At 39.5% G+C, this 23,559-nt stretch overlaps 1 protein-coding gene across 2 annotated transcripts; it reads right to left on the bottom strand.

The window, feature by feature from the left end:
• Window positions 1-322: 322 nt before the first annotated feature.
• Window positions 323-20,682, bottom strand: cep170ab (centrosomal protein 170Ab). 2 transcript variants are annotated; one of them, XM_047364296.1, is made up of 20 exons: window positions 20,530-20,682; window positions 16,870-16,950; window positions 15,528-15,659; window positions 15,339-15,428; window positions 15,037-15,115; window positions 14,780-14,838; window positions 14,228-14,390; window positions 12,603-12,740; window positions 11,979-12,434; window positions 11,524-11,888; window positions 11,329-11,448; window positions 11,114-11,246; window positions 8,414-9,862; window positions 6,415-6,658; window positions 6,071-6,179; window positions 5,731-5,892; window positions 3,305-3,393; window positions 2,917-3,010; window positions 1,958-2,009; window positions 323-1,805 (listed from the first exon to the last, which is right to left on the bottom strand). In XM_047364296.1, the coding sequence occupies exons 3-20, from the start codon at window positions 15,630-15,632 to the stop codon at window positions 1,534-1,536; spliced, it is 4,179 nt and encodes a 1,392-aa protein (XP_047220252.1). In that variant the 5' UTR covers window positions 15,633-15,659; window positions 16,870-16,950; window positions 20,530-20,682; the 3' UTR covers window positions 323-1,533. The 2 variants fall into 2 exon arrangements, with proteins under 2 accessions (XP_047220252.1, XP_047220253.1); XM_047364297.1 differs by lacking the exons at window positions 16,870-16,950; window positions 20,530-20,682 and adding an exon at window positions 16,172-16,307.
• Between the last annotated feature and the right edge of the window lie 2,877 nt (window positions 20,683-23,559).

Genomic DNA, 23,559 nt, shown 5'->3' with positions numbered 1-23,559 from the left:
GAGTACCTGGTGAGAACCCACGCATGCACGGGGAGAACATGCAAACTCCATGCAGAAAGACCCCTGGTCGGGAATTGAACCCAGGACCTTCTTGCTGCAAGGCAACAGTGCTACCAACTACGCCACCGTGCAGCCCCTTAAATAAGGTAATGAATAAAGGGTAGAAAAAAGTGCTGCTTCAGGCTTTGGTTCAGTGATTTTACTTTCTTCTTTGTATCTTAAATTTTTATTGCAAATGAAATAAATTTATCAAATAAAAGATGTTTCCAATTTGTTTTCTTTGGGTCTAAGCCAAATGAAGGGAAAGGTTTTTGACTGCAGCTGGAGTCTCATTACTTATAAGTATTTTAAATTTCCTTCCATTCACCTCATGCGTAGCATTAGTTTCAGCGGACCTTTTAGTGCAGAGGGACTAATGGAGATTGAGTGGTGTGACTGTGTTTGAGCGTCCTAATAATGTTTTGACAGCTACATTACTGTGGTGTAGTTAAACCCACATGACTAAACATAGCTTGATTAAGTTGATAGAAAACGGAGTCTTGCACACTAATATAAAGTACAGTAGTTTGTTCTGGTAAAGCAGTAGTTTTAAAGAAAGGGAGAGCTGGTGCCTGTGTAGGTTAGAGTAACAACGCTGTTCAAAACTGGAAACAATTAAAATATCTATATGAATGCTGCTACAATTTTAGCATTTCAAATTACCGTTCTTTGACGCAACTGGTCTTTTGCCACTGTGGTGAATTACAGAAAGATTAGACTTGCAACACACTACTTTTATTCCCTCTGCAGGCTGCTGGTTTGCTAGGTCTCCAAGCTACTACTATTAGACAAAATTTATCAGTCCTTAAATCTCCATATCGTATTTTCACTTTATGAACTTAAATTTCAGCTGGAGATAGTAGGATCACAAATTTTGTTGTGGGTGGACATTGCGACACTGATTCTCAAGTTTGACAAGTGTAACATCATCTCTCTTCAACAACTTTCAGCTATACTCAGATTTTTTCTGTCACACATTTCTATATTGTATTTCTTGATTTTGGTCATTAATATCTGTTTAACTATGAACAGCCATAAGCAAGTATTCAGAAAAGTTGTAAAAGGTTGTAAAAAGGATGATATATGCTCTTTAAAGTAGGATTCTGTGTCTGCTTCACTATTATGAGACTGCTGTGTCTGTAACAGGAATTAGAGGTCAGTTTCATATTATTAAAAACCCAGACAAGCTTAGTTTCAACACTGCATCAGTTTTTTTCCTAACAAATTCTTGAAGGATATTGGATGAAAAGGAGCTGCAACACAAAAACAGATGGCTCATTGTAAATACTTTTCTTCTTAACTACATTTCCTTTGACAGTCTGAAGACCCAAAATGATACATTTCACAACACAGTCAACAAACTTCACCTTGATAAAAGCTTCACTCACCTCGCTATATCTTCAGTGAGAAAAGAGTCACAAAAATACCTAACCCCATACCAACGTCCTTTCCAAGGCTGTCCTGTCAGGTCTTATATAAAGGAATCATTGGATTTTATTTTCTTTGATAGTTGTAGGATGTAACACCCTTATGAGGGACTTGCTTTGTTTCTTCTGTACGCTCTGAGGATCCACAGGGCTTGCCAGAAAATTCTTCATGCCTGGGTGCTGACAGTGTGCTGGATGTCTTTGTCTCTGCTCCGGAATGCAATACCGGCGCCCCCTGCTGAGTCCCATGACTGGTCTTCTGGTCACTTAAAGGACTTGTCAAACCCATGCTGGAAAGGGCGTCCAGAGTGCCATCTGGGTCCACCATCATATCGATAACTGTCAGTAGGAGTGGAACAAACACGTGAAATAGGCCCGGCAGCATTTAGCACCAGATGCATCACATGCATAACACACAAAATAAATTTCTTATTGCTGTCTAATTTTGTGAGGCTTGTTTGTTTTTGTTCTGAAAATTATTACATCCATACCTGAAAGTTGATTCTCCACCCTCTTCAAGTCTTGAATAATTGTTGAAATCTCCTGTTAGGAACATAATTTAAAAATATGAAGGCTGCTTGAGGATGTGATTAAGTAAGCAGGTGCTCATGCATGGAATAAATCAGCTCAATTAATCTCTTTTTTGCTGCAGAGGAAGATTTAGAGCTGAGGCCTATGCAAAGAATAATGCTTCACGAGCTTTGTGACTTGTGACTTGGTCAGACATTTCTGTTCCAAGTTCTTGTGAGGACAGTCTGAGTAAAATTTATATCCCTGCCCCAGAGAAAGGTTTTATGTTTGTAACTTGTTTTTTTTATCTCCAGGTTTTGTGACGGTATCTTAATTGAAATAAGTATTGAATCAGAGTTCAATTACAATGTCTTTCAAAAGGATTCATAGCTCTGAACGTTTTTCACATTTTGTCACGTCACAACCAAAACTTCAGTGCCTTTTATTGGGATTGCGGTGGATGCGAAAGAAATGAGTCTGCTGCCTCTTTTCTCTTTTTGACTTTACATGATGTGTGTCGTTTATTCTGTAGCACCAAAACAACTACCACTATTGTAGCTCTTTAAACCTCCAAAAACAGGAAACATCTGAATCTCTTAAGTGACAGTAACCTTCAGCTGAGAAGGACCCACGAAATAATCACTGTGATGTAATTCTAAGATTACTTTTCAGTCTTTTATTACAAAAATGAAAAAAACTTCGTTCTACCCTTTAACCTATTGTATGATTTTTAGGAACTTTAAATTTGTTTCAACAATTTATGCGCAGATGTGTTTTATTTGACAAAGTTGGTATCTTTAGCTTTCACCGTCATCCGAATGAGACCATTAGCTTCACAGAAACTCAGTATCAGTCAAAAATCTCCTTCTTGAAAGCCTGTTTAAAGACCATGCTGGATAATCAAGACAAATTATTGTGAAAAGACCGACATATTTGTCACCTTGTTGGAGCTCTTGAGAACTAAAGAGTCATGCTCTGCCTGCAGTTTGGTCTCAATCTCATCCCATTTTCGTTCCTTATCCTTGAAGAGGATCCTGGAGGCACAGTTGTGATAAAAATAGATGAAAGCACAATAGAAGAAACATGCTTAATATAGCTATTTTTAGAAGTGTTACCTGACAGTTCAAATAATTTCTTTCTGGCGATTTCTGCAGATTGTAAAACCCTAAAACCTTTAAGCTGTCATTCTATTGAGAAACTGTGCTTCTGTTTGACAGAGTAAACCTTAGTGATTTGCCACTCAGATTCTAGTTGGTCTGGTTCTAACAGAAAACACAGACTGGAACATAAATACTCTATATGCAGCAATATATTTTTACAAGGCTTACCTGACTTTGCAGGTAGTTTTGTCCACAGATTGCCGTATTCTGGTCGAGAGTTGAGTCACAGAAGCAAGCAGCACATTGTCAAGGTACAGCTGATGGATAAAGATAAAAAAATGCTGTACATGTTGTAACTGTATTTCTTCTGATGGGGAGGATAACAGTTCCAGTTCATTCCTTCATATTTAACCCAAGTTTTTGACATCAGAATAAACACAAAGATGATGTAAAATAGGGATATATACAGTACTTTGAATTGGACAAGAGCATAAACATGATACTTTTTTTCCTCAAACTTTTCAGCCTGTGACACTCAAAGTAACAGTGTCAGAGACTGGCAACCCCCTAAAAATACATATCCTTTTTACACTTTAATAATTTGATTATTTAATTTCATCATATATTACTTAATTATTTAATGTGACATTACATGGTACATTTCTTTATTTCATGGTATTTATTTATTTATTTCATAATAATTTTTTTTTTTTTTATTTGTTCCTCCTGTCCCTCCATACACCTCAGCGGTCACCTCACAATAATTCCAAAAATAATCCTGTGACCCCCTGGGGGGTCTCAACCCCCACTTTGGGAACCCCTGCTATATATACCTAGAAATTCATCTTAAAGAAAACAGCACGTAAAACACTTATTTTCTTTCCACAGGTTAGAACAAACTGACCCCAACATGGAACCTGTGCCCAGCATCCTTTTTTAATATCGCTTTAATGGCATCGAATGTATGACGTTGACTTCTGTCACCTGAAATCAAACCTATTCTAAACCTGGACTGGAAGGTTTTCATGGAAGAATGTGACTTTGTGAAAGATGACTATTAGTGTGTCAAAACTCATCTCATCTCACATGGTTAAACAGGAGGCAAAATCACACAACCATGATGACAGTTAGTCGCTTAAAAATGCATGACTGTACATGGCATTAATACATATTGGAATGTGAGTAGAAGATACATCCCATTTTTCTTTATAATGTGGTAGCATGAAGTAATGAGAAGGTAAAGGTTCATGTGGATGCTGTGTTCTGCTTGTTAAGGCCTGAAACTGTGAAATAATATGGATGCAAACTGCATTTACGGTGCTTTGCAAAGTCTTTTACATGTTGTCATGTTATAATCACAAACTTAATTGTGTTTTATTTGGATTTTATGTAACAGACCAACACAAAATGACACACTTTTGAGAATAGAAAAAAAAAGTTAGATGCAGTTTTCAACATATTTTCCAAATATAAATCTAACATTAATGGTGTACATGTGTATTTTGTATCCCTAACTCAGAAGCGGCAGGTATTCTAGGATATGTCTCTAACAGCTTATGACATCTGTATATAGATCTAGCTCAATCAGTATGGATGTAGAGCATCTCTGAACATCATTTTCAAGTCTTATGACAGATTCTTTCAGGACTGGAAAAATGTTTTACAGTAAATATTAATCGATATAAACAACTGTGTCCATCTTTTAATAGGCTTTAACGTGCTTTCCTGTTGCTGCTGAAGAAAAGGATCCCCACAGCATGATACTGCCACCATCATGTTAAACAGTGGATAGGGTGTGTTCAGGGTGATGAGCAGTGTTACTGCCAAGCAGAGCATATTTAAAAACCAGATATCCTTTTCATTCCACTAAGCAATTATGCACCGTTTTGTGTTGGTCTGGTATATAAAATCCACTGAATCCACTGAAGTTTCTGTTTGCAATGACACAAATGGGGGTAATGGTCACTGGGCAACAACACTTATACAAGGCACTGTATGTGATGTTTCAGTTGAAAGACAAAGAGCTGGCTTTAATACCAGGCGTAGACTTTTCTGTGCTTATATCCAAGGAATTATGATGTTATAAATGAGGTTTGCTCATGTTAAAGAGCACAGCATTGCACATCAAATTTCCTACCTGCAAAGGGCCTGAATGCCATGACAGTAAGTTCAAAAATTAGAGGCACATTTAAATTGTGAAGACTTTAGCTACAAAAAGGAAGCTTCATCGAGTGCTACACAAGGTTTTACAATCATACAGTAATTTTTTAAAGTTCATTTTGATGAAAAAGAACTTTAGAAGTATTTACACAAAACATAAACTGTTTAAACCATATTTTTGAATTTCAATCAAACTGAATTTAATTTAATTCAGTTTTATTTATTTAATGCCAAATTACAAGGTGCTTCACAAAACAAGCAGAATCCACTTTTTTCCCAGTTATATAGAAAAGCCAAATCAGTCAAGTCACATACTGTCCAGTATGATCCTAATTGCTGCACATTACAGTCAAAGTCAGTCGATCAAATAGAGCCAACAGCAAAAAATGTAACTATCAAATAAAGTCCCAGTGACCTCAGCAAGCACTCTCAAATGCAAAATGCCTATGTGAATGTGAAATTAACTGATGTTCGAAAACGGGTCTCAGACTCACATCATCTCTATTCCATGTCTGTCGACGGATGGAGCGAGAGCTCTGGTCGTTTGAGCTTCGTTGTCGAAGCTCCACAGTTCGACCGTCAGCTCCCAGAATCCTGCTCTGCTCTGCAGAGGGACCACCCAGATCCAAACCATCATCAAATGCTGACTCCTCCAACTAAAGGAAGGTCGGAAGAATTGATTGAAAAGAAAAATTAGCTCAGTTTTACATTCCTGTAATAAATATTTGTTTGGTCAGCAGTGCATTAATGATGAAGCTGATGTTCTGAAGTCAAAGCAAGCAAAAAGAGAAAGTCGTACTATGCAGTGTTTCTTATGTAATGTGATGTGTGTACCAGAACTCCAGGGCCAGTTGCTGCAGGGCTGACTGAGTCAATCTCTCCAGCCACATCATGAATCTCCTGGGCCAGCATGGCTAAATCTTTGGCTAAATCCTGGCTGATCCTGATTAAATGGTAAAAGTAATGACATCATTACATGATTACAAAGAATATTAATGGTTGTATTTTTATGTGTATATATTTATTATTCATACTTTATACACATGGAAGAATCTATGATCAGAGCTGCACAAATAAGAAGTAATAAAAAATATTCCACGTGCTAAAAGTAAGAAAAGTGATTTGTTAAGATGGTAACATGGACTTTGGATGCTGTTGAGCTCTTTTCACTCATGTACCTGGCTATTTCTTCACTGTGTGCTGTCCAGTCTCTCATATACTCATCTTGGTCCTTGGAATTCTGCTTCAAGCCGGCCAGGGCTGCAGGGTTAGGTGTTGCTGGAGCTGAGCCTCCTAACTGGACCACTCGGGTTGAAGGAAACGGCTTCGTATGCCCCTGCTTGGATATGTGGCGATTTGAGCCGTACTCATCCTCAGAGGTGGATGCATACTCCACAGGAACACGGCGCCACCGAGTTCCAGCTTAACAGAACATTGGAGAGAGGTTAAAGCATAAACGCTCAAGCATTTCTGGTAATGAAGAATAAGTTTGTGATAGCATCATCTAGGCATGGTTGGATAAACTTGTATCAAGGTAAACAAATGTTTTAAAAAGGAAAATTTCAAAAAGTCAAGACGGGTTAAAGCCCTTTTATTTAAAGGCCAGAGAAAGTGGTGCAGTTGTCTCTTTCTGTTAGGAGAATAAATAAATACAGTGCTGCATCTCCACCACCTATTGCTGTAAAACAATGGTACTATTTTTTTCCCATTGTCATATCCCTGTCACTGCCATGATTCATGTAAGTCCACTTGGTGCAACAGCTCTCCAAGGTGTGATCACTCCTTTTTAACTGCAAACTAACGAGCAGGTCTAATGTGATGCAGGTCTTAGTCTTGGGAATAAAAATTTCCAAGGTGATTCCATATTTGTTCCTCAAAATTGAGTTATACCATAATTTTTTCCCTCTGCTTGAGCTGAGCTAAAAAATGACTGTTACTGACTACTACAATGTTTTTCTTGATTTCTTTTAGTGTGTCTTAAAGCCAGAAAGTTGCCACTTAGAATGATTGAAGTTTTGTGTCATTTCTGTGATCTGCTTTTTTTTGAGAAAATTAAACAACTGAAAGTACATCCTCCTAGACAGGTTATTCCAAATTTTTTGCCAGGGGTTGTACAAAAATTGCCGAACGAGGTGACATGGAACGTTCTTTGACCTCGAGGGGGCCGGCATGTGAAGTGTGTCAATAGCATCTAAAGAGACAGCACCAAAACGAGTTGCTCTCAGATGCACCTCAGAACAGAGGTAAAAGAAGAGCCTGTGGAGCTACAATAACAAGGATTTCAGACCAAAGCATTGCAGTTCCACTTTACATAGACCGCAACTGAATGATTTAAGTGTGAAAAAGAAGGATTGTTGTGAAAAAGGATGTTGATGTCACATTTAGGTTTATTTTAATTTTTGCTTTTTCCAACGTTGCATTCATCTCTATGATAGCACAAGATGACAGGACATCTCCACCACCATCAGAGTGGTTGCTGCCATCATAGAATGCAGAAGAAAAGCAATTAAACAGCTCATTAGATGCAACGTGCTTGTTGCAGCAACGGAAGGCAGAAAAATTGACAAATGGAGTGGGCTGGATAGTAAGCCAGACAAATTTCTATTGTAAAACACTTTCTGTTTGGTGTATGATTTCAATTCTTTCTTAGTAATTTATCAATTTGAGACTAAAGTCTCTAAAGTTTGAGTCTGAAGTCATTAAATTTAAAGTAACTCAACTCTGACCTGATTCTAAGTCACATGGCTCGAGTCCACACCTCTGCCATTCAGAACAGGAACACATCAAACATGACACACGTACTTCACTGACATGACATGACATGATGTTCCTCCAAATTGCGCCTTATTTCCTCACATTTAATCCCATGCAACACTTGTTTGTCAGTGCGCCAGCATATATTTCAAGACAGCTTTACAGAAAAGACCAGCATAATTGTTTGGAAATATTTGTAGTTGCAAAAAACACTTAAAGACATGTTATGGTAAATTAAGGAGTGATAACCATCACTTTTATTTAAGTAACTCTGTGATAAAATGACTGTTGGCATGCTACAAACTGGTTGGCAAGCTGTTCTTTAACAAAAGCAACATTCAAATCTTATACAAGTAGTTGCCTAGCATCAGCTAGATGTGTGTGACAGACAACATAGATTCTAGTGAAAGATTTTCCACTTACATACAGGGATAATATTTCCATATGATGAAGTTCCTTTAGTTTTATCAGGCAGCTTGGAAGCACTATTAGCTCTGGCTCTGGGTCCGGACAGTGAAGCTACATTTGAACCTCTCAATCCTTGTCTGAGTACATAATCACCGGCTGCACTTCGAGGGCCCAGACCTCTGTTTTTCACCACGGTGGCCTCTGAGTCGCTCTGGGCAGACGGAGACCCCACCCTTGGTCTCCTTGGCTGTGCTAGAGCCTCTATTCTAGACATTCCCCGCCTTGCAATCCCTGTCCTGGATGTGGAACTGGCAGTGGACGCCTCAGAAGCCACTGACATCCGGTCCATATCAGCAGGTTCGGTATCTGATGAATCCCCCAGCCGGGCTCGCCTCAACAGGGATGTCCGAGTTGGTCTTGGCTTGGGGGCATTACTGACTTTGCTTGGGGCAGAGGGAGCCGAGGTCTGTGTGATCTTAGCCCGGCTAGACTTGGTACTGGCCCCAACTGTTTGAGCTCTAGGGTTTGAGCACCTGGATTCTTGTGTGGAGATAGGTTGTGAGTCAGAAAGTAGGGAGTTGGAGTTGATATCATCATCAGTGAGGTCCAGAGAAGTCGAGGGGTGACTTGGCTGTTGAGAGCCAGATGTTCTGTTCTTCACCCTCCTGTCCTGATGCTCTCTGCTCCCAGCAGGGCCCTTGTTAGAGGTGCACACCACTGTTCTCTCCTTCTGGTGCCCTGCTAGGATCCGGCGTTTCTGAACTACTTTTCTAACGCCATCAGCTTGGCTAACTGTGCTTGTTGTGTCCACATCTGACTCCGGAGACATGGAACCTTCAATAGACTGACTTGGGGGATCTCCTTGGTCTGACACAGTGCTCTCTAGAAAAGCTGCCACAGCCTCTGAGTCTCTCTGCAGTGTGACACTGTCTATGCCTCCTTCCCTCTGAGTTTTGGTGCCTGTGTAGGCATCAATATGTGGGATAAGTTCTATGGGTACACTGGAGCTTGGTTTCTCCACAGTAAAACTCTCTTGCCGCAGCAATGGTTTTCCAGTGCTCTCCCTAGCTTTCTCCTCCTCCTTCCTTCTCCTCCTTGCATCCTCCACTCTCTTCTGTCCACTGGGTAGTGGACGTGGAGGGAGTTTGGTCAGGACACCTGACTGACTTGATTTACCACCCCCACTGTCCTGTGATTTGGCAGGAGAGGATCGACTGGGGCTGCCGCTCTGACTGCCCACACCACCAGTGCCTTGAGCATTCTGTTTCCTTCCTCTGGACAGCCTTTCCTCTTGGTTCTCTTTCTCCTGAAGCTCTGTATCCTGCTTTTCACCCATATCTGTGTGCACACATCCCCCTGGGGTCTTCCTTCCCAGAATAAGTTCGTCACCAGGTAGCTGGGGTAGGGTTCTCCGCTTACGCTCTGCATGCACAGAGGCTATATGGCTGGATTCACTTCTTTCTGCTAAAAATAAGAAATTCATTTTATGAATTTACATGAAATTAAAGCATTAATTAGAATAATGTATTGGTTTTGGTTCACCAATCATTAAATCAGTTTTATGAATTATCTAAAAGTTTATTTCTAATTTCTAAGTGTATAATAAGCACATTTGATCAATTGAAACAATAAAAGCTAGAAAGTTTTTTTTGGTGTGACTGCATCACATAAAAGACAAGTTGCAATTTACAGGGTTCCTACGTGATCTTAAAAAGTCTGGGATTTGACAAAAGAAAATAACAGTATGCATATATACATTTGTATATAAATATTTGTATTTGAATTTTTTAAAATAAGTTGCTCTAGCAATTAGGTTTTCCTTATGATTTTCAAAATAGGCAGTGGCTAAAAGTCTGTTAATCTCTGAATGTATTTATCCATCCACCAATCTGCCTATCAGTCCTTCCATCCTTGTAGATTTTTCAATGTTCCATATTAAAACCCTGAGTCCAACCATTAACAAAACCCTGGAAAACTGAGTTTGTGTTGGAACCCTGGGTTTAAAATTCCTATGAGACATTGCTTTAACGGTCTTTGGATTGTTATGATCTTTCGAAACCCAGGCGGTCGTAGCAGATGGCCACTCACACTGAGCCTGGTTCTGCTGGAGGTTTCTTCCTGTTAAAAGGGAGTTTTTCCTCTCCACTGTCGCTACATGCATGCACAGTATGAGGGATTGCTGCAAAGTCAACACCAGTGACTGTCAACTGTCTCTACATGCTCATCCAGAGGAGTGAATGCTGCAAGTCACTGACTGGATGCAATCTGCTGGGTTTCCTTAGATAGAAAAACTTTTTATCCAATTTGAATAAAAAGCTAACTCTAACTGCACTGTTCAATGGTTAGGATTAATAGGAATGTATGTACCTGACTGTTGTGAAGTGCCTTGAGACAACATGCGTTGTGAATTGGCGCTATATAAATAAAACTGAATTGAATTGAATTGAAAGGTTTTTGTCATTTAAAAACCATTTAGGCAAATAATTATCACAGTGAGTATGTAGAGTTTTTTATTTTTGCGGTTACTGATAATATTAATATATATATTGGTTATTTACAGCCACCATGATAAAATTGATTGCCTAATCAATTACACATTTGCTGCTAGTGTTCATAGGATGGGAAGACTGTGAAAAACTACAGCAAGACTTTTCTATAGATACATGAAATAAATTATGAGTGTTAGTTGATTACATGTCAACCTAAACTAAGTACCTCTGTCCTCTGTGGCCATGGTGTGATTGTCCCCTCCTGATCCCTCAGGGTCTGTCCGAATGTGGCTGGCAGCGAGAGTAGCCCACTGTGAGACCCAGCGAGGACCACCGACCATTAACTCTTCAGACAAGAGCTAAACCATAAAAGAATGAGCTGTACTCATGAACTCCTAAAAACAGATTTAGTTACTTTCAGTCAGAAAAATTAATTTGCACCTCTGTCTCCAAACGTCCTGGCTTTTCTCTGTCTCTCGAACCAGACCTCTGGGAAGACAACCTCTCTCTTTGATCAATTCCCCCCAACCTAGAAACTCGCTGGCCATTCACACCAAACACCTGAATTCACAAATAAAAATAAGTTTCTGTTATCTGATTAGAAAAAAAGTGCAGAAAAAGATGTCTAACCTTTACCTTGTCAATCAGTTTCCTAGCGTCTTCCTCTTCAGGGTCCCCGTTCTCCAGTTCGATGGTGTAAGTCCCTTTGTCGCTATATTCATCTCTGTGGTGATAACACTCATCACGACCACTCTGCTGGTGTGGTGCTGAGCCACGTCGCCTCTCCACCAACCCGCTCTGCCTTTTGGACGTTGAAGACCTGCAACGCCGTGCAGGACTGTCCTCTTCTGCAAACAGCCCTTCTGGTACATTTGCGCGGCTTTCTTTGATGCCAGCACTGCCCCAGAGCCCCCACGAGCGCTCCTCCAGTGCAGCAGCCCTGCGCTGCTCTCCAAGAGCATTCTCTGAATCGCTCTGAGTGCCATCTTCATGTTTACTGCCTGGCATGTGTGCAAAACAGACCAGAATGTAACAAATGACTGTACAAAGGAAGATGTCAACCAAATACATCAACCAATTTTGTCATGCACCTTTAAGACTCCTAAGATGTACAGGAACATCGCTCTTCACACTCTCTCCATCATCCTCTGCCACTGTCTCTTTCAGGGCCAACGGCAGCTCATTTTGAGCCAGCCAATCTGCAACCTTTACCTCCGCTGCCAGCATGGCTGTCTGAAGTGGACTTAACTCTTCCCCAACAGGCCTTTTTGGGCGAGGTCGGGTCTCTGGTCCCACTTTTGCTACTCGATCCTTCACTGTCACTTTGCCTGATGCCCCAGGGTCGAACTCGATGGTGAATGAGGCATGGCCGTGGATGGGTTCCACAGCAGCAGCAGAAGCACTGGTCTCTTGTTCTTGTGGGGGAACTTCACCACTTGTTTTAGCTGCTGTGGGAGCATCTTTAGTTGGAATTTCAAAGTAACTAGGCTCTTGATTGAAGGCTGTTTGAGGGGAAGACTTTGAGATCTCTGTGATTTTCTTGGTGTCTGTAACAGTGAATGGAGAGATTTGACAAAGTCAAAAATAGCAAATACAAAGTTGTTTAAGTCGCAGCACTTCATTTAAACTTTACACTCTTTTTACTTCCTCTGTAACGTCTTAAGATTATACAAAGTAGCAACAGTCATGTAATATTTATGCAAAACTGATCTTACCTATTTCTGCCTTTTCCTTCTTCCTGTCAGAGGTTTTTTCCTCATGTTTTCCAGGATGCTGATCATCAGCGTCTCCATCTCCCCACCAAGCAGGCTGCCCGTATAGGGGTGTGCCCCTGTGTAAAACCGCTGTGTCTGCTGTTAAAACCAGATCGTTGGTTGGTCTTGCTGAATGGAAAACAGATTTAGGGACATAGAAGCTTAGTCTTAGGTAACTTGGAGAACAAGGTTTGGAGAACTGGTTTCAGACGTCACAGTTCTCATCTTTCCCAACTGGGAAATGTTTGAGAGGTATGAAAAAATAGACTGGTGACTTGAATCCACCAATTTCTATAATGATTAGCCCTGAGTGGCGACCAGTAAGATGGAAACTCAAACATGTGTTCTTTTCCCAATTCACCAGGTTGATGTGCTACCACGCTGCAGTCAAAACAACATTATTTTGTGTGGAAGGTGTTATCACAATCCTCAAGGTGTGAGGAGCTATTTAAAAATACTTTTTTTTTCTGTGGAGGCATGTCAACTCTTTATTCTGGCTTCTACAACAGACAGTTGGACTTCAGAGGGTGCTGGCCATTTCTCTCCATCACCATTTCTTACTTTTGCAATTTTGGTTGTTTGGTACCTGACTATTTTGGGAATGAGAAAGAGATGTCTGCCCGGAGCCGACTTCTAAAGATAAAAGGAAGGCTAAACATATGAGAGCGGATTGCCCTGTTTATTCTTTTGAGCTTTCCCTCTCTATTTTAAATGGAAAATGCTGGATTTGAAAAAGGCAGCTTTATAGAAACCTCAGAAATAAAATAAGAGTCTACATTTTCTTTGGAACATACATGTAGACTGCTGTTACTATTTGTAATGCTAATCATGTCGATCTCTAATAGAAAGCCATAAAGTAAGCTCATTCTTTATAGAAGTAGCATAATCTCTTACTGAAAATGCAAAAAAAAATACAATCTTTAATTTCAGCACATTTTAGTTAGATGGTAAAAAATCCCTGCTGCCACATTTAGTGGCACAGAGAGTTTTCTTTTACTGTGAGAATATGATACTGCAATATTATTCTGGTGGGTTTCAGACATCTTTAGCAACAATGTCAGGGGATGTATAGAGTGGAACTTGATATTAAATCCTACCGGGGGGTTTAAGGGCATGATTGTAAAAATATTCTTCAGAAAACACATGGCTTGTTCACAGTATGACAAGAATACTGAATGAACCACCTACCAGTCCACCATGTTTAGTATTATGTTAGGACTGATCTTGCATGCAGACTGAAAAGTGACTGGAAGCATGAGAAAAGGCTATGTTGCAGCGGTCCTCATTTAATCGCTAACTACTAGGATAGCAGCAGGGCTAAATCTGGAACAAGCCTGACGCAACTGATGCAGAGATTTGAAATTTTATGTGCAGTGTCTCCACAATTAGAATGGAAATATCAGGGGTACTGGGGACTGTGTCAAGATGCATTAGTATGACAATTCATCTAACAGTCTTTCTTCTACTAATCTTTTATTGCATTTTCATTTATTGTGTGTAGTTAGTCCAACAATGACAAAACGAAACCCCCATAATAGCATATGCTGTTTTGGTCTTTGCATTATTCCATCGAGGTTCAAGCTCACCTACTGTCCTATCCTCTGACCTGCTGGACTCTGCTGGTTTGGCCGTGGCCGCATCCGAACCTGATACCACTGCTGCCTCTGTAGGTTTCACCCCACATCTAGATGAATCTGACTCTGCAGGTCTCTTCTGGATCATCTGGAGCTGGCTGCTCAGTTTTTCATGCTAATATTTGAGTTTACAGAGAGCAAAACAGCTACATGTTAATGTCAACTAAAGAAGAGGTTGAAGTCAATGCAGACATTTTGTGACACATATTTACTTTTGCATGTTGCTAAAGCCTTTTTAACTAATAATGCTGGAATTCTACAAGCTCATTAAGGTAAAAAACCTTATCTGCAGCTACCTGGGAAGCTTGACATGATGAAACAACGCTTTCATCAGCTGTGAAGCTTTAGACCAGTTCAGCAGAACTCTTTGATTTCTGACAAGAAGGTCATGAAAAAAGTACAAGGCTGTCCTATTTTGAGCTGGCAAATCCACCCATTCTGCAAACATGTGACCTAAAGCTTAGATTTTTTTTTTATTTCCCACAGCACAGCAGGCTGTCTAACCTTGAGTGCTTCCTCAGGAATATGCAGCTCTCCTCGAACCACGGTGAACAGGTTGGTATGTGAGGTAGGTTAAGGCATACGTCGGGTGGGTCTATTGGGCACATAGAAACATGCACTGATAGCCTTATGAATAATGCAGCAGGCAGAGTACAATGAATGTTCATTCACAAGCAGATAAGGTTACACAGCTGACAGTGTCCTATCTGTGAGAGTTATTTTATTTGGGTTTTTTGCAAAGGAGAACCTTCAAAGGATATCGTATCCAAACCTCAGTTTGTCATCGGTTTTCAGTGTGACGTACACTTGCTCCTGTATTCTGACGTCATTGACAAAAGTCTGCAAGAAATGTCAAGAAAAAGTAGGATTAAGACAGCATAAAATGGGCTCTTCACTGCTATTGTTGCCCAAGGCAGTTCAGTAGAGCCAGTAAACTTTTGCAGTTATTACAGACTACATAGGAAATTGATTTTCCATTGTTATTTTTAAATGTAGTAGCCCTTTACATTAATGGATTAATAATTAACAAAGCTTACAAATCTAAGAACACTCAGAAACGTACCCCATTTAAGCTGCCCAAGTCCTTCACTTTATGTTCATCTGTGTTTGGCTCATAGTTGATGACAGCATGCTGTTTATCCACACTGCGAGACTAAACCACACACAACCTAGTCAGTCTGTAATCTGCTGTAATTTATCTGATTTTATGGCAACATGGGGAAGAAAAGCTGTCATTTAGTTCATACTGTACCTGCAACATGAGCTCACAGTCATCCCTCCCCACGAAAATCATCTCCCGGGGAAGACGATGGCGTGTCCCCCCACTGTTCACCAAAAACCAGGAAGTCAGACTCATATCTGCTTTGACCCTTAGTGCATCATGCTGATGATAAGAAGAGAGTTAAATCACAGATCACATTTTGATCAACAAAATAATGAGTCCTAAAGATACTAGATGGGTAGATTAAGCATGTGATGCATACAATACCTTGCAAAAGTATTCATAGCGCTTGAATTTTTTCACACTTTTTTCATATTAAAATTACTACTAAAATTCAATACTTCAGTCTATTTTACTGGGATTTTATGTGACTCGGATACCTTGAAATAAAGTCTTGTACAAATACATTCTAAAGTCGCCTAATTAATAACAAGAGTCTAACTGTGTGTAATTAAATCCCAGTATAAATCCAACGGTTCTGCAAAGGCCTCAGAGGTTTGTTAGAGAACATAAGTGAACAAACAGCATCATGAAAACCATCCCTCAGAGAGAAAGTTTTGGAGACATTAAAGCAGGGTTAGTTTATAAATCAGTTTACCAAGCTTTGAACATATGGAGCACTCTTCAATGCTTCATCTAAAAATTGAAAATGTATGGTACAACTGCATACCTACCAAGATATGAATGTCCTACACTGTGATTGTCTAGTGATTGTCCATCTGTCAACAGGACAGCCATTAGATGTACATTGCAGAAATCTGGGCTTCATGGAACAGAGGCACGAAGAAAGCCAGTGTTTCAAGATAGCCTTAAGATGTCCTTAAAGCTGCAAAAGACTGGTCCCCTCTTCCAGCAGGATAATGACCCTAAACATACAACCAGAACTGCAATGGGACGGTTTAGATCAAAGTATATTCAAGTGTTAGAATGACCCAGTCAAAGTCCAGACCTAAATCCAATAGATGCTCATCCCCTTTACATTCAATCTAAATGACTTAGAATTATTTTACAAAGAAGATTGGACAAAGGTTTTAGTCTAAACCTGCAGTAAAAGATGGTTCTACATGGTATTGACTCAGGAAGGCTGAGTACAAACACCAGCCACAATTAAGATTTTTTTGTAAAACTATTTTAAAAAGTATAATATGTAATAATAATAATAGTTTTGATGACAGAATGTGAAAAATTTCAAACTGGTGTGCATACTTCTGCACTGTACAGTTGGAGAACTATCTTTCTCTGTGCATGTGGTTGTGCATCATGTGCACAGCTACTATTTCTGTTATCGCTCAAGGTCATGGACACGCTCACTATGGTGCAGATAGCAAAATGTAAAACCAATTACAAGTGTGTAAATCTAGAGAAAGCTTACAGAATTCCAGGCGTCCTTCAAAAGTCGTCATGAGAATTACTCGTAAGAGCTGCCCTTACACCAAATCCAGAGGCCGCACCACTGAAAACGAAAAGAGCAAATAAGAAACAGAGGAAATAATTACATTTGATAAATTATCAGGCTGTTATCCGGCAAGACAGAGATATTGATGTGAGCATTAAGACAGCTAATTCAGTCAGATCCAGCCAAGATCCACGCAGAAAAAAGAGAGAAACAAGTTTCCATGTAAATACAGACACTGATGTCTACACCCCAGGATCATATGATTTCCATTCAGACCTGGTATTACGGCGCACAAACTCTGCAAACTGCTGGGTTATTTATTCAGCCCAGATGCTTGGTTTATGCTGTTGGAACAGAGATTGGGTAGTTTTAATATTTGGTCCAAAACTGTGACTCACATTGCTGGGTTAGAGAGGAGTCTGAACATTGTTCACACACCGTAATTTTGAAGATCGGACTTCGCCTAACCTCCTTCACAAGATGAAAGAAAGGCTGTATAAAAATGGTAATGTTGGTGGGTTGTGTTAATGACTTTAGCTCCCACTAGAGAACCACTTTGTTCACTTAAAATAACATTAGCATTTTACCTGCTAACTAGTTAGCACAGGTTAGTGCTAGCTATGTTCAATATTCACATTTTGTCATAATGTGGGTTTCTGTTGGACCAATATGCAGGGAAGAACTCCTGAAGTTCGAAGTTTGCAGGTAAGACGACACTTTATTGCTCATGGCTGGACATGGACAGGGTACCAGGCGAGCACACAAACACAAACAACATATAAGGAACCAGCCAGGAACAAAGGAAACAAACGGGCTTAAATACAAAACTGGACAGCAGGGGGAACCAATGACACACATGACCAGACAATCAGGGAAAAACACAGAACAGGTGTGGGCTTGGGGTGCAGGAATAACAAAACACGAACGACTAAAGACTTGGTAATAAAAACAATCTAGACAGATTATATTCTATAAAGTAATCTAATGCACACTGATAAGGAATTTAATCTAAATTCAAATAGATATTATGAGCGTATTGCCTTTACCTTTTAAATAGATGGATTTTTTTAAACTGTTTTTTTTTTTATGTACAAATCATTCATTTTGGGCTGCACGGTGGAGCATCTATTAGCACTGCTGCCTCAAAGCAAAAAGGTCCTGGGTTTAAATCCCAGTGTGAGAGTGGATGGTTGTGTGTTTCTGTTGCCCTGTGATGGACTGACAACCTGCCAAGGCTGTAACCTCCCGCCCGCTGACCTCTGGAGAATAGCACCAGTGACCCTGCAAAGATTAAACCGGGGTAGGAGATGGATGTATGGATAAAAATGATTCATTTTAATCACTTTAACCTCTTACTACCTGCATTTATTTACAATTATATAAGCAAAGAATTTCCTTGTTTTTTGTGGTCAAGTAGGTCACCCATTAAGTAGAAATTGATCATTTAAATAAAGCAAAACAATAGGTATAGGTCTGGGTAGTTAGTGTGCAATTTGTCTAAATTAATTTATGCCTAATTAGGCATAAATCTAACCACTGAATGATGGCAAAGTGTTTCCAATACGAGCTTTAGCGTCTGTGCAATATGCATCAGTAGGATAGATACCCCACCTTGGTTGCATTAACATTGACAGAGGACTGAGGTGAGGCAGTAGTCTACATGGGTTTCACACATTATCAAGATTTTATTGTCCCCAATCGGCAATTTGTTATGCAGCCAGCATTGAACAAATGCAAAGAAAAGTAGAAATACAATTGACAGAAATACAAAACATTCATGATTCAATGAGGAAACAGGATATTATTTGGGCTGAAAACCTAGCCTGCTGCTGGTGAATCTCAATAAATTAGAATATCACTAAAAAGTTATTCTTGTTTTGTAATTCTGTTTAAAAAGAGAAACTATTATGTTTATTCATTACACACAGAATAATTTATTTCAAGTGCTTGCTTCTGTTAATTGAACAGGCCTAAGTCATACAACCAATAAAATTTGGTTTTTAATGCAGTCCATAAGATTTTATGGACTATCATGGGGAAGACTTGACAGGTCTCCAGAAGACAGTTATTAACACCCTCCATAAGGAGGATAAGCTACAAAGGTTCATTTGCTAAAGAAGTTGGCTTTTCGCAGATTGCTGTTTCCACGAATATTAATGGAAAGTTATGTGGAAGGAAAAGTGTGGTAGAAAAAGGTGCAAAAGCAATATGTATAACTGCAGCCTTCAGAGGTTAGTAATTTGAAGCCCATTTAAGTGTTTGGCAGAGAATCACAAGGAGTGTGGCTGGAGTTGGTCCTTCAAGAGTCACCACACACAGACGAATCCAGAACATCAGCTACTGCGGAACTTGTGTTTAAGTCATTCATGAACCAAAGACAACATTGGAAGTGTTTTATGTAGTCTAAGGAGAAAAATGACTGCACTGTTGCTTAGTGGTCCAAAATTCTCTTTTCAGATAAAAGTAAATTCTTAATTTCATCTGTAAATCAATCTCATAAAAAAGGACCTATACCATGTATGATCTAATACATCTATCTATATATCGATTGATCCATGGATACACATCTGCTTTTTATTAATCTTATGTAATCTAATTTCTGAGAAAATAAATTTGGGGTTTTCATTAGCTGTATGGCATAATAATCAAAATAATGCGCATGGGTGCATAGTGCACATGGATGCACTCCAAATATATTTCTTTGTGATTAGATAAGTTATAGAATATGGATTTTCATGTTTGAATAGAAATACAGAAATAAATTAACTTCTCAATGATATGACTGCCTTATATGGATGCCCCTGTACTCTGGGTCAAACTCACATCCCGACCTTGCTATATCAGTTGAAGTCTGGATCAGTGCATACTGAATACAGCTGCTGGACTTCTCTACCCACCATCAGTTTTTAGAAGGCTGCAGCACCATCAACCCACAGAGTTTGCTGACTCACGCTCTGGATAAACCATATAGATAAAATCTGGAGGTTTAATCACGCACTATTTAAATTGTCTGACGACTAAATCATTCCCTTTTTGGGACACTACTCCATGGTGAGGGCGTTCATAACAGTGTCCCAGATTTCAGACCACGCACGGCTTCCCCCACTATACAGACTATGACAGCCCCTCAGAGCAGGCAGCCACAGATGATGAGGTTGGATCGGCCAGTGGCACAGCCTGTAAATTAGCCCAGTTAGGCCATGACTCGATGCAGCGCGTATAAGGGGCGCCATTCAGTACGGAGATCACATCGGACACATGAATAACCAGGTCCAACAATCTGATGCAGTAAAAAAAATGAGGCAGAAATTGGAATAAACACGCAGCAACAGTGGATCTAATTACAGACACGATCATTTGGGGCGTTCACACTGATCCTTCACGTTCACATCCTCTCTTTACATGTCCGAAACCAAACACAGACTAATCCAATCGCGTTTACAGTGATGCTTCTCACGCTATTTCAAAAGCTCTCTGCTGGTGGGGATCCGCGGATCTCCAGCGTTATGGACGGCGTAGCCTTGTAGGTCTTCCCAGCAGCGATGCGCATGTCACCGCCTGCATCGTTAAAGCCGAGGAGGCAGCAGAATGACTCAGAGCAGCAACAACAATCTGAGGAAGATAAATTTCTCTCACCGTGCAGCTGCCTGATGGACACTCAGCATCCGACAGAAAGATAGTGAGATATAGATGCAGATGGAGGACTACGATGAGTGCTGGAGATGCTCCAGCAAGCCCACTGCCCAACCCAGCACCTTCAGCGCTTCTGCGTCTTTGCCTCTGGGTGGCGCTGTGAGATAAAATAAGAAGAGCAAATGGGATTATGTAATGCCAGGCCACAGGCAGCAAACCATGAGTGGGGGTGAATGTGGATGACTCCACGAAATTCAAATTTATAGCACAGATTATAGAAAACAAATGTATATATTATTCCTAACCAAAGCGTTTTGAGCTGTAATAACTGTATAATTAGACTGTGCAACATAACTAATCCTATTTTGCGCAACGGATAGAAGGAAAATAAATTTTAATAATTTAAATAATTTGTAAAAAAAAAAAAAAAAAAAAAGCCTAGTTCAGAGCTCATTCTTTAAACTAGATGGCTTTTTGAACTTTAAAATGAGCTTTAGTGGAAAGGAAAAACCAAAGCAACCGTCAAAATTAGGTAAATAAATCTATAAATAAATTGATGAACAAAAAAATAGACAAGACAATATAAATAAATTGAAAAGTAAAAAAAAGTTTAAAAAAACTATTCCTAAACACCACAGTGCAAAACGTTTCATCAACTGAAAAATAGAAAAGACTCAACGCATTGAATTATCATCACACTGCAGGAAAAAAAAACATAATTGAATCTACTAGCTATTTCATTAATCATTTAATCATCTGCAATAATAATAATGGTGCCACAGTATTGAACTATACCGTGAATTTGACCTCAAACACAGCTGTGGGCCTAAAATAATCACATTGACATATGAACCGTGTGCAGAGGTGGGAATAGTAGCCAAAAATATTTTCTCAAATAAGAATAGCACTACTTTAATATATTTTTACTCAAGTAGAAGTAAAAAGCAGTCATCCAAAAAGTTACTCAGGAGTGAAAAAGTATCCGGTAAATACTGAGCACTTGAGTAAATTACTATTAAATCTGATTTAACTTGTAAAAGGGAGGTGATCATACAGACAAAATTATGTGTAGGTTCAGATAAATCACATTATTACAAAATGAGAAATTAGGCAAGAGAAAACACACAAATCTCAATTGTCCACAACATAAAACTTTTGAAACTAATACTTGCAGTAATATACACATGTTTGAACATTGTAATATCTACTGTTAACTGTATGTTTCCTTGATCTCCGAATGGCACAAAAGCTCAGCAGACAGAAAATAACAGAACAATGAAGCTTGTTTACAAACCAGAAGTCGCACCAGACATAGTTACTCAAGGAGAAGGAAAGATATGTTGCAGTAAACTCCTAGGAGTACATTTTTTTCAAAAGGTTTCTAATGTAAATGTAACTAGTTACTACACACCTGTGACTGTGAGATATATCAAACACAGATAAAAAAAAAAAACAAGAATATAATCACTCACCTTTCAGGCCCTCTTCAAGCAGGGCAATCAGTTTTTTCTTCCTATTCGATAAAAGTGATGTTAACATTATGCATCTTTCATTATGCACCTGTTTTTGATCTGTTTGTTTTCTCAATGACACAATTGGTTAATTAAGTCAATAGGAACTTTCTGTCAGCATCCAAGCCTTTACTGTGCCACTTGGATGTGCTATCTCCATCTATTAACATGTTATTAAAGTTGCAGTGGGAGATTACTTCCTAATTACATCTACAAATGAGCATGCCATAAATTTTTCATTTCCTTAGAGCGTTGACTATGTTTTTGTTAAATAAAACAAATTGTGTATGATAAATAATAAAAGTATGGCTCTCCTTTAATGCAGTTCACACAACACAAATTGTAAATGATGTAAAAATTTGAGACATAGTTTTATAGTTAATTGCTTTCAGCTGGGAGTATAATGGTTAATATGGATGCTCTTCAAATCTTTAAAGTGTGTGTGTATTAGACCTTTAAACCATCTTTGGAGGTTGAATTTGTTAATACACCAAACCCTAGGCAAGGTCTGTCTTCTATTTTACTCTACATGACTCCATAGCAGGCTGCCCGGTGACAGTTGGTAGCACTGTTGCCTTGCAGCAAGAAGGTCCTGGGTTTGACTCCCGGCCGGGGGTCTTTCTGCATGGAGTTTGCATGTTCTCCCCGTGCATTCGTGGGTTCTCTCTGGATACTCTGGCTTCCTCCCACAGTCCAAAAACATGACTGTTAGGTTTATTGGTCTCTCTACATTGCTCTTAAGTGTGAATGAGTCTGTGCATGGTTGTTTGGCCTGTGTGTGTCTGTGCTGCCATGCGATGGACTGGCGACCTGTCCAGAGTGAAACCCGCCTCCCGCCCATAGACTGCTGAAGATAGGCACCAGCTTCCCTGCGACCCACTATGGAAGAAATGGTAGAAAATGACTGACTGACTCCATAGCTCCCTTCATCCTGTCCTCTCTTGGACTTTAATCCCCTCTGGCATTCTTGGTTAAGTAAGCCATTTTATTTAGATACATTCAAATTCATTAAAATAATATTTAGAAGAATAGAAAAGTTAGAAAGTGGTTTTACTTGCATGCATTGATTCAGTTGTACAGAAGTACACTGTTTCCCTAAGAATGCTTTTTACTCCACTGCTGAATAAGCTTGCTGTAATAGTTAACATTATTGAGGTAATATTATCTGACCACACACATTTGACAATAAGCAATCTATTCCGTTTACAAATCTGCTGAAAAGTTTTGTGTAGCCAACATTTCTATGGTTCTGTGGTAACGTATTTGGTCATGTCATTTATACAAATGTATCTGAGGCACAAGCCATTTCTCTTACCTTTGGATTTTACCTTTGATGCTGACCTTTCGGTTGTTGTCTCCAAGGTTATGTCATATGTCTTTGGCAAAGCCAATATAATTGAATGTCTTTATTGTTATTGCTGATGGTGGTCAGAGAGCTCGGTGGCGCCGATTGTATGGCAGCCTTACTTCTGTCAGTCTGCCCCTAGGCAGCTGTGACTATAACTTGGTCTACCACTGTCAG

Source organism: Girardinichthys multiradiatus, chromosome 5 (genome assembly GCF_021462225.1).
Source record: "Girardinichthys multiradiatus isolate DD_20200921_A chromosome 5, DD_fGirMul_XY1, whole genome shotgun sequence".
In the NCBI taxonomy this organism is placed as follows: Eukaryota; Metazoa; Chordata; class Actinopteri; order Cyprinodontiformes; family Goodeidae; genus Girardinichthys; species Girardinichthys multiradiatus.
The sequence above is the reverse complement of the archived record's forward strand: the minus strand, read 5'-3'. Positions and strand labels throughout refer to the sequence as shown.